The 11,750-nt window shown below is 39.8% G+C and overlaps 1 protein-coding gene across 1 annotated transcript in view; it reads right to left on the bottom strand.

Annotated features, from left to right (window-relative positions):
- Positions 1-11,750, bottom strand: part of CPED1 (cadherin like and PC-esterase domain containing 1) — a 225,958-nt gene that overhangs the window by 10,627 nt on the left and 203,581 nt on the right. Inside the window, exons 19-21 of the mRNA XM_019543955.1 lie at positions 3,660-3,880; positions 3,301-3,402; positions 3,031-3,118 (exon numbers count right to left, since the gene is read on the bottom strand). Coding sequence (XP_019399500.1) covers positions 3,031-3,118; positions 3,301-3,402; positions 3,660-3,880 — 411 coding nt within the window. The remainder of the gene's footprint in view (positions 1-3,030; positions 3,119-3,300; positions 3,403-3,659; positions 3,881-11,750) is intronic.

Here is an 11,750-nt window from a genome sequence, read left to right as displayed (position 1 = left end):
GGCGGCTAGGATCTGGAACCAACTTCCAAGGGACGTGGTGCTGGCTCCTACCCTGGGGGTCTTTAAGAAGAGGCTTGATGCCTACCTGGCTAGAGTCATTTGAGCCAAGTTTTTCTCCTGCCCAGGCAGAGGGTCAGACTTGAAGATCTACAAGGTCCCTTCCAACCCGACTTCTATGATTCTATGATTCTATGTCTGCTCATTACTGATCAAGCAATTTCTGCAGGCAGCTAACCGGAAATGCTAGTTAGAGAGGTATGTACCTCCTACTCCTGAAGAACCTGACTGTACATTACCATGCCTTCATCTGAGGAATCAAATAACATGATCAGGGAATATTTACTCAAAGAAAAAGAAGACCCATCTCCTTTTTTCCCAATAGTCTACTGGTTAGAGACACAGCAACAACTGAAAACATTTCTTTTATAACAACCTTTTACATACTGAAAGACTATCATTAACTCCCTTTTACTTAGCCTACTCTTTCCTAAACTAAACACACCTATTTTTTCAAACTTTTCTCATGGCTCATGCTTTTATTAACGTCTTATTTGTGTTGCTTCCTCTGGGGATTCGCTCCAAAATGTCCACACCTTTCTTCAGGGGTATCGAAAACTGGACACCACACTCCAACTGAAGTTTCACCAGTGTTGACCAGAGGGAATAATTACCATCTTTTACACCTAACACTTCTTTTAATACATTCCAGAATAGCATATGTGGATTTTGCAGCAACCTCATATTGTTGACTCATAATCAGTTTGAAATTCACTATAACCCCCCCAAGATACTTTTATGCAGTTCTGCTGGCTAGTCAGTTATTTTCACAGGTTTCATAGATTTTCAGGGTCAAAAGGGACCTCAGTAGATCATAGATTCCGACCCCCTGCCTTGGGCAGGAAAGAGTGCTGGGGCCAGATGACCACAGCTAGGTGCTTGTCTAGTCTCCTCTTAAAGACCTCCAAGGTAGGGGAGAGTACCACCTCCTTTGGAAGCCCATTCCAAATTTTGGCAACCCTCACTGAGGAGAAATTTTTCCTAACATTTAATCTAAATCTGTTCTCCATCAGTTTATGGCCGTTGTTCCTGTTCCTAGTAACCCCAAGGGGTGCCCTGGTAAACAGAGTATCCCCTATTCCTTGCTGCCTGACCCTCCCCCCCCAAATGAATTTGTAGATGGCCACAAGATCCCCTCTCAGGCTCCTTTTGCAGAGGCTGAAGAGATTCAGGTCCCTCAATCTCTCCTCGGAGGATCTTACCTGCAGGTCCTTAACCATACGAGTAGCCCTCCTCTGGACCCTCTCAAGGTTATCCACATCCCTCTTGAAGTGCAATGTCCAGAAATGGACACAGATTTTGCATATCTACACAAATTTTTCCTTTTCCAAGTGTAGTACTTAGAACTTTATTGGATTTCATTTTATTGCTTCCAAATCACTTCTACAATTTATTAAGATTATTCCTAGTTCAGTCCCATCCCCCAAACTACTTGCAGCCCTTCCCAATTTGGTGTCTTCTGCAAGTGTTATAAATATACTATATATTCAGTCACTGAAATGAAAACAATGAATCGCACTACATGCAGGACAGACATCTGCAGGACAAAACACATTAACATGTGCCCATCTGTTATTCCTGAAGTCTTTGACATGGTGCAGACAGAAGTGCAGTTCCCCATTGTAACTGAGAACACTTTGCAGGAAGCATTCTGAGTTACAATGGTCTCCTAGAACAAACAGAAGTTCACTGCTGGTTCCACAGGGGAGGGGAATCTAGCTGCTGGGTGGGAGCCTGCAGCTGGCTTCCCCTAGCAATGGCCCCTCCTCTCTCCCTGCCTGCCTGTTTCAGAATGGGAGAGGGGAAAGGGAACAGAGGGGTTCTAAGGGTTCCCCAGCTAACACTGAAGGGTGGGGTGGGTGTATTGGAGTCCTCCTCACCTTGGGGAGGGGCCTCCAAAACACCTCCCCACCCTTCACCAGAGGCTCAAAAACCCACAGGCTGAACTCCTTCCATTCCCTTTCCTCCCTCCCATTCTGAAAACAGTTTGAGGCTGGCAGCCAGCAAAGACAGAAGTTACAGAACAGGCTCTGTCTTGAAACATCTTCATCTGATCCCTCATTCAATGAGGGGTCAGATTTTTCACCTGATCAGCCATTTTTTAAGCTGTCTGCCACTGTGCACTTGTGTTTGGCCATGGCTATAAACTGCTTTCTGTGGCTAGATCAAGTGGAAATGTTCACTTCTGCCTGCACCCTTAAAATAACTATAATGTGCTATAAACATAAATCATGGTCCAGAATCACCAATACATTCCAGCTGCTTTGCAATGTTCTGGCTTAATTAGCTTGTTAGACTCAATTTATAGACAAAACTGAAAAATGGCTAGAGTGTATTGATGAATCTGACCCAGTCAGCTGCAAAGAGCTTAGAAAGGTTCAGCTATCCAAATGAAAGGAGTGATCTGTCTATCACTCATCCACCTTCACAACTTGGTACTTGGCATAAGGGAGTATGTGCTTTTAGCTGAAATAGTAAATTTAGCAGAGAGCCTGGAGCAGTACATTGCAATCTGTGAAATAAGGGATAATTGCTTTAAAGCCATTATCAGCAAACTATATTAAAAAGTATGCGTATTTATCTTTGACTTATTAAATCTTGCTTAGCAAAGGGGAATGTTTTGTAAACAGGCAGCAAAATCATTGTTTAGATAAGTGATTCTTAACCAGGATGCCTCAGTACCCTGGGATGCCTTGAAATCCTTTTAAGGGTGTAGCATGATGCCATGCAATTAGCACTGGTTGGTCTACAAATATACACACGTGCTTCAGAAGATAAACCCAGACATTTCAAACAGGAATCTATAATGTCAGAAAACATTTTTGACCTTTTGTGGTGTTTCTGAGTTCTTTGCAATGGAAGAAACGTTCTATTATTCTTCAGTCAAAAAATGAGCGCAAGCTAAAAGCTGGCATTATCCAATCAGGTGTGCCTTTAATCTAGTGACTGCAGTCAAAACTATCTGTGCCTTACCTGTGATAATGAATGTATTCCATCCACTGGTAGATGAAAGCCCATTCCTACAGATTTGATAACTACCAGGATATTTGATAGATTTTCCCTGTTTAGCAAGTAGAGTAAGGCATGGACATGTCATTTACAGATCTAGAGGGACATTACAAAATTATTTCTTTTATAAGTCACACTAATGTAAAAACAAATTAAATATGTACATTTGACACACTTTTATCATATCAAGATTTTATGGGGAATAATATCAACACACATAGCACTAAACTTTACCTCTTCAACACCTTTTGGATAATTTGCAGATGATTGGAATTAAGCCACTGAACACCACCTACGACTAACACAGTCTGGTCTGTGTTCTCAAGGGGATGTGATCTGAAACCCAGGAAGAAAAAACAACACATGTTGCCTTAAAACAGATGGCAAATATTTTAACAGCATTGCATTACATTTCAATGAACCATATCTGGCATCCTGATCAGGGGCCTGATGTCAGTTTCTACTCCTTTTCAACCACACGATGTGGCCTACATATCTTATGTTTAATTATTTACTGATTTTAATTGTGAAAATCTGTTAAACACATTTGTGGATGGAATGAGAATACAAACAACCAACAACAGACACTGTACCTTTGGAGCAGTTGTTCTAGTGCTTTTTCAAACGTTGGTCTCTGTTTTACACTGAGCCAAAACCGGGGATAGTAGGAGTAGCTAATAAATGTTTTCCCTTCATTTATATTATGATAAATTTTAACATCATGCGTCTTTTGCCATTCCTGAAGGGTCTCATTCACTCTTTGTATCAGATAATACATAATTCCTCTATTAGTTGAATCACCAATGAAAAGGATCTACAAAGAAAAAGAACACAAAAACTCACTCATGCTGGATATCAGGCACTGTAAAAATATAATGTTATTAAACAACTACAGGTAAATAAATGGCTTATATCCTTTTTTTGAGCCTGTAGACCACTGCTTCAGAAATTCTTTTATGGACCACCATTCCTCCCACCTCCTAATCCTGCCATAACAAATTTCTCTCAAAATGTATGTCATTTGGCCAAAGGGAAAAAGGAATATTAGAACAGCATTACAGACATAATAACTGTGGGTAAATAGAATGGTTTATCCACATACAATATTTTATCCTTACTTCTTCTCCATGTGTTTACATTACTTAAGTGTATTGCTACTAAACCTCCTACCATTTCTTGCAGTGTATTGCTAGAATTAGTTATTTCACAGTTGGCTTTTACACTCTATATTTTTGCTACCCTACAGACTTTTGTTTTGCCCTCACCTTTGATCATAGTAGAATTTTCAAAGAAACAAGCAGTAGAGAAATTAAGTAGCTCTATTAGCTGTAAAGAGCTACTTTGTTAAGTTTAGTTGATCAGAAAAGCTACTGGAAATTCCTGGAATCCCACAGTGACACAGCTAGTATGAAGCAGATCAGCTGCATCAATACAATGTAGTAGCTTTAAAGATTACTCACATTTGGTAAGATACCCTAGGTTTGCACTAATTTCAGAAAGCAAAAGTTTAGCTCAAGATTAGGGGGTGTTGTGACAGGGGTTTTTTATGGGGTTTTCAATGCATGTAACTGCAATGAACAATCAGACAACATGAGGTAGCTCTAACCTGAGACATTCTTTGTTACAGTAATTACAGAATTTGTCACAGCTTTCATATGATGGAAGTGTCCTGCACTGATCTCACTTGCAGCCTCCACCCTATTTTCTAGCTGGCCATCAGAGTACTATTCTTTAAGTCAGATTCTAGTTCCAACCGTTGCTCTGTAACCCATGGAAAATTCCTCTGGTCTAGAAGCAGCTTAGGGCAATGGTTGTGACTCTGAGCTCCCCCTCTCTCAGCGCCAGGCACTGACGTGGGACCAGAAATAGGCATGTTCAAGACTGGAGCACTGTGTACTCCAACAATTCTGGGTTACAGAGAAGCCTACATTAAACCAGCTTTTGCTTCCCTACAGCCTCCTTTTGCTTCCCAGTTTCCAGGGCTTCTAAGGATTGCACTACACAATATGGTCCTTGTCAAGTGTTCTGTTTGTCATGGCATCATACTACAAAAGGCATCTGCTTTGTCTACAAGCATCTCCCCATTTTTATAGTGTATTGTGATATCTTGTATCTTGATAGTATCTCTTTATTCCACAGTCCAGAACTCACACATGCAGAGATCCGTGGTTAAGATAAATTATGGACTGAAACACACATCTGCAGATATTTATAATCAGGCAGATGTTCCATTCTTATTTTAAATTATTTTAAGAAAGCCAAATATAGTACTTAAAATATAAACTCTACAATTCTTTTATTTTTTGAAATACTGTAATCTCTTTCCAATCTGTCTTTATTCATTTTTTCTTAGTTTCCATCTCTCATGAGTCCATCACAATAGTAAATAGTACTTGTACATCTAATTTAAAAGAAAATTTCAGAGTGATATTAACAAGAAGGAAAAGTCACTACACCATAGCATTTCCAGAGAAATGCACCAGGTTTCTTATCACAGGTGGTAGTCTACCAGTGAAAAGACTTATTTGCTCATTAGGCTGTATAGCCCCTATAGGCACTGACAATTTTTTGTTATTCTTGACAGAAGCAAGCCCCTGAACCCTAAACTAGTACTTGTACTTGGCAGGAGTAGTATTTCATTTTTAATTCTGTTGAGACTAAGGTTCTGATAGTTTATTTTCTCCACATAACTATGTTTTGCCATTTTCTACCTACCACGGATTTGAAATCACAGAAGATGCCCCACTGAAAGATCAGAGTGAAAGAATGGCTAAACCAAATAAGCATGGTATGAAGATGCATAATTTTTCATTATGGCTAAAATTATGGCTTGCATCATTTTAGCTAAGATTTGTCTAAGTGCGGTATCTCAACCACTACAAGGCACCAGGGACTGAAACACATCTGGTTCTTTTTTAAAGTGTGATTTTTTTTCCCTTTTGTGAAAAAGAAATAGGTTACTCTGTTAAATCCTGGAGAGTTCTAGAGCTTTAAAAATGATATCTCCTCTCCACATCCCTTCATAGTATATCTGAATTTGAATTCTGAAGTCTTCACTTTGCAGCATGGGCTGCAGAATTAGAGAACAGCAATACACATAATGCCAAGGTTGGACATAGTTGCTGGGCTGTCATGGTAATGTTCATAATGCCAAGGTTGGACATAGTTGTAACATCATAACACCAGGGTTGGACACAGTTGCTGGGCTTTCATTCTGTAGCCCATACTTGCTCTGGAACTCTGTAGAACCTGTTGCATATGATTAGTGTGGCCATGCCTTCCATGAGCATGAAGCCAGGCCAGGTTGCCCCATGCCTCATCTGCATATAACATTTTGGAGGATCCCAGGACTCATGAAAACAGTAACCTGGTACCTGTCATGACTGGGGGCTAATTAGCACTTGAATCATTTGTGAGGGACACTGAAATAGACCCACATACTAAGCAGTGCTGAGTTGTACGGTCACAATGGCTTGAAATTCTGTTGACTCTGCTGGGGGTCAGCCCAATTAACTATATGGTGAATCATGAGCCTAATGGCTTTAGACTAATACCATGCAACTTTTGTTCTATATAAATATGGTGCTTCTATCTACTGTGAGTATCATAAAACCTGACATATGCACAGAGGCAGAAGCCAGGCAGGGCCTTCTTTGTAGGGCTAAAGAAGACTTGACTTAGAGACAGAGGTTATTGTGAAGCCCCAAAGTAAATTCAGATTGCCATACCAGGCTTTGATCACAAGATCTTTTCTTCTGCAGAGGAGCTAACAGGATCATGCCATTTCTTTATGTAATTTCATTTTATTCCACCTATTTCACAATGAAAGCAAAACATTTTGGAAATGGGTTTTGTAAAATATGGGATTTAGTCAAGCAGGATACAAAATCTGTGCCCTAGGCCCACCAGCCATGGCGTGGAAATGTTGACACCTGCTTGCTGTCTTCTTTAAGGGTTGCCACCAGTCATCTTTCAGAAATGCCACACTCTCATCGAAACACATTAAAATTAAGGCCAACACACAGTGAGGGCTTTAAAGTGTTTTGTTTTTTTTTTTTAATCAATCCCAATTCTTCACACTTGGCCACTATAATGTTTACTGGGCTGTACACTGGGACCCTCAGACTGTAAGAATGTATCCTTTTCACAACAGGTTTGGAAACCCAAGAGGCCACTGAAGAGGAGAATATGGCCTACCCAGGAAATACTCACAAACATCAGTTAGCCAGGATTTTTAATTAATCAGTATTCATTAAATGCTTAATAGTTATAGCAACATTTACTTCATTTGCACCACTCTACCATAGATCTATGTCTGACTTCTAATGTTTAATAGAAAATCTTGGCAGAGGGACTCTGGAAGATCATATGCTTAGCTATATGGTATTCACAAATAAAATGATAATTCAGGTTTTCAGGATAAGCTGCATCTCATTTACTTTAGTTAGGCTCACTGCATGTTGGCAGTGCTCAGGTTAGTGCAAGTTCTGTCCACTTGAAGAGTACAGGACCATGCATGAATAAAACTATATTTTCAGTTGATCTAGTGCAATGGCTGTGTAAAGATGGATGTGTTTCAATGTCTTTTGTTGGGAAAGTTTGGTGTGAAAAAAAACCATTATAACTTACATACTTCTATAAATTGTGTAAGCATAGTGGAATTCGCTTCTTAGCCAGACCTATCATTATAAATTAACCACATGTAGGAAATTTAAACACCTTTAAGTCCAAAACACTACTTAACCCAAAACATTTTAAAGAAAATTCTAGCTAGAATTCCTGTAATTCCTGTTTTAACAGCTGAATTTTTAAGTACTTCAGTAAATACTGCCTTTTCATGTTTCCTGTTTTTAATTTACACATGGCTCACTAGTATTTTATTATTTAATTATTTAAAATAGTATTTTATTGCGGGACTAAACTCTGAAGAGTATTTTCAAATTATAAACAAAATATATGACTTTTTTGTTAATGCTTTTTAGGTCAGATTTCTATGTACTGCTAATTGAAAAACACAGTCACCTTTTTGAACCTTTTTCCCATGACATATTTTTAAATGGTACCTTGTAGAATAATGATGGCGTTATGCTTTATGTAAGGTCTCATAAATCTTAATAAAAGCTTATAAACCATAAAGTTAAATGGGTTTTTGTCACACAAATATAATACAACTTTAACCTTTTTACTGTGCACATTTATGTGATATAATTAGGTTATATACATATAATTCCCTAAGTGACCAAAATATACACTGCAATGTAATCTGCATCCTGTTTGACTTAATAAGGAATTCAAAGGCAAAAAAACTATAGATGTTAAAAGCTGAATGAGTGAAAATCCTCTCCCTTAACCCCTGTCAGACCAGTCACAGAGGGAAGTGGAGCAAGTGAGGCAGTCTCTGTTCTGGACAAGTATGGAAAACATTACCCTGGTGCCTCAGGAGAGCTTCCTTGGTCCCAGTTCCAAGCCTGGCCAGCTTCCCCTTGCCAACCTTGCTGCAGGTGGCAGATGCAGCAATGTGAAGCTGGGGATAGGGGGAAGCAGGCTCAGGGAGAGCTTCCTCAAGCGCAATTCCCGGCTTTGAAACTGCCACCCCTGCTGCACAGTTCAGTGGCAGGAGCAGCAAGGGGAAGTTAGCAGGGCTGGGAACAAATATCAGGGAGAGCTTCTCAAAGACCAGTTCCTGGCCTTGCTACTGCTGCTCCCACCACCCAAGTAATAGTGGTGGGAAAGAGGTGAGGAGCAGCTCCTGCTGCTGCTCCCCACCCCTCCTGAACCAGTCCAGGAAGAAAACATGCACACATTCATTCTTTGAAGGGAGGTTCCTCCCAGAAGGGATATCTTCCAGGTTGATGTTTTCCCCATAGGGGGCATGTTTCCCCAGGAGAAATTGAATGAATACTTGTATGCTTGCAAGGTTCTTTGCGTAGATGTGATATCTTTTATTAGACCAACTGAGTAGCTTGAAAAATAGTAATAAAACCAGCAGATAAAGGAGGGGATATAGTCATCCCTAATTGTGAAGACTACATAAAAGAAGCCAACAGACAACTCTCTGACACTATCTTCTATAAAAAACTTGAGGAAGATCAACTCCCCTTTTCACCTCAAAACTCAAAACCACCATCACATCATTTCCATTTGAACTACAAGAAAAACTTCAGATCCCGATCCTTCCACTACCCAGTCCAGGGACTTTTTACCCACTCCCTAAAATCCACAAACAAGGGAACCCTGGCAGACCTATCATTTCTAACCATGGAACCCTAATGGAAGAAATATCAGGTTTAATCAAATCCATCCTAAAACTGCTTGCTCCCAAAGACCAAGTTTTATCCAAGACACAACAGACTTACTGCAAAAACTCAAAAACATAGACAACCTTCCTAGCAATACCCTCCTAGTCACAGTGGATGTCACTAGCTTATACACCAACATCTCACACCAGGTTGGCATCCAAGGCTATCTCACATATCTACAAGAGCAAGATTACAACTCAGAGTACAGACCTCAAGATATCATTGAACTCATATACTTCTTCCTCACACATAACAACTTAAGTTTTAACAACCAACACTTCCTCCAAACCATGGGCACAGCTATGGGCACCAAAATGGCCACACAATATGCCAACCTTTTTATGGCCCACCTGGAAACCTGGAAGAAGAATTCCTCAAGAACTTCACTATCAAACCCATGCTATACCTGAGATACACAGATGACATCTTCATCATTTAGACTGAAATCCTGTAGTCTCTGATCAATTTCCATAAAAAAAATCAACAATCCTTCCATCAGAATACTCTACTACCAGTATTTCCTTTTTGGACACCATGATCAATATCCAAAATAGTAAAATACAAATTACCATCTATAAGAAACCCATAGACCATCATATATATCTACACAGAACCAGCAATCACCCTGAACACACCAAGAAGCCTGTAATATACAGCAAAGCCCTCCAATACCATAGAATTTCTACTGAGAATACCTATGATCACCACCTCACAAATCTCAAAAGGGCCTTTACCCAACAAGGACACTCATTCATAGAGATAGATCATACTTTTGAAAGAGCTACCCACATACCACGTGAAGACCTGCTGCAGTACAAAAAGGAAATCCCCACAAATTGCACACCATTAGTTATGACATAACACCCTTCCTTAGAACCTACATGGAAAATCCTCAAACAATTGTAACCCATACTAGAAGAAGACCCCTCTCTTAAAGAGATCTTTCCAGAACCACCCATCCCAGCCTTTAAACAAGCACCAAACCTCACTAACCTCATCACCAGAAGCAAAATCCCTATGACCCAAAACACTCCAAATGGATCCAGACCATGCCAGGACAAGAAATGCAAAACTTGCCAACACATCTCCGCCACCCCCACAATAACTACACCCCATAACAGAACCATCACAGTTACAACCAAAAACCCAGCTACTTGTATGCTTGTAGTTTCTATCAGGAGAGTAGCAATTCTCAAACAGTGGCCTCACGTTTTCATGGAATAGAGCCCAATTAAGAGCAAACACAATTTCATACACACAAAAGGTAAACAGTAGTTAAATGGCAAACCAAAAACAAATGGAAAATGAAGCTGACAACTAGATTATGCTTATTGGAAAAAGGGTGGGGAAGAGAGAGAGAGACAGAGACAGAAAGTGACAGACAGACAGACCATACTTTATAAATTACCTCTGAAATGCAAACGAATTTTAATACAAGAAATGTCACCAGACTGAAGTTTGGAAAACTAAATAATTTCACATTCCTTCTGTAAGTTTTATTCATAACTAAATTGTGGCATAGGTAGCTAAAGGTCTTTTTGGCTTTACTCTCTTAGAAAAGTGAGTAAATACAAAAAAAGTACGTTAGGGATAATATGTCAATGGATGTGTTCTATTGCTTCTCTATGAAACATGGGTAAACCAGAATTTTTTTTTTCCTAAAACATACCCAATGCTTCTATATATGTTTATTTTCACCCCAAAATGGCCCCAAGATATTTGCTGTACAAACTCCGTTAACCTATTTCTGGTCATCTGTCACTGAAATGCAGCTATGCCATGGGTAAAGTTTAGGAACTATTAACAGTGCTTAATCATATTTCATAAAGAAAAGAAATCAGGAAGACTTTATTTCTTGTTGCATAAAGCTGCAGGATGAATTTAAGAAATTATCTTATAGTTACCATAGCTGGCATTTGACAAGGATACTACAATACTTACCTTTTTTTTAAGTGCCATGTAATCTCAGAAGACCTGCATGTACCAACCCAGAGGTAAGGGCCATAAACACCCCTCTCTGCCTAACCTGGATTTTCCCATTCAGATCTAACCTCATTTTAACCTGTTTATATTGTGCAATATGACAAGACTAATATTATTCCAGAGCCAAGATGGGTCAAGCTAAGTTATTATTTTCATGCAAACCTGGCAAGAGCAATTCATTTGAGGTCATTGCACAGTCTGAGTCAATTACACTATCTGCATGCATACACATGTAGCAGCATTAAAAATGGACCCCCCTGAAAGAACAGGAAGGGCTGCAGTGCTGGGCAGGAGAAACTGTTACAACCTGCAGCCCACCCACTGCTCCATGCCAGGGAAGGGGTCTGGGCAAGAATAAGCTGTCTTGCAGGGACTACAGGGGAGGAGCCACTGCCTGCTGCA

The sequence above is a fragment of the Crocodylus porosus genome, unplaced genomic scaffold, assembly GCF_001723895.1.
Source record: "Crocodylus porosus isolate Cpor-Errol unplaced genomic scaffold, CroPor_comp1, whole genome shotgun sequence".
In the NCBI taxonomy this organism is placed as follows: Eukaryota; Metazoa; Chordata; order Crocodylia; family Crocodylidae; genus Crocodylus; species Crocodylus porosus.
This window is presented reverse-complemented; position numbering and strand designations above follow the sequence as displayed.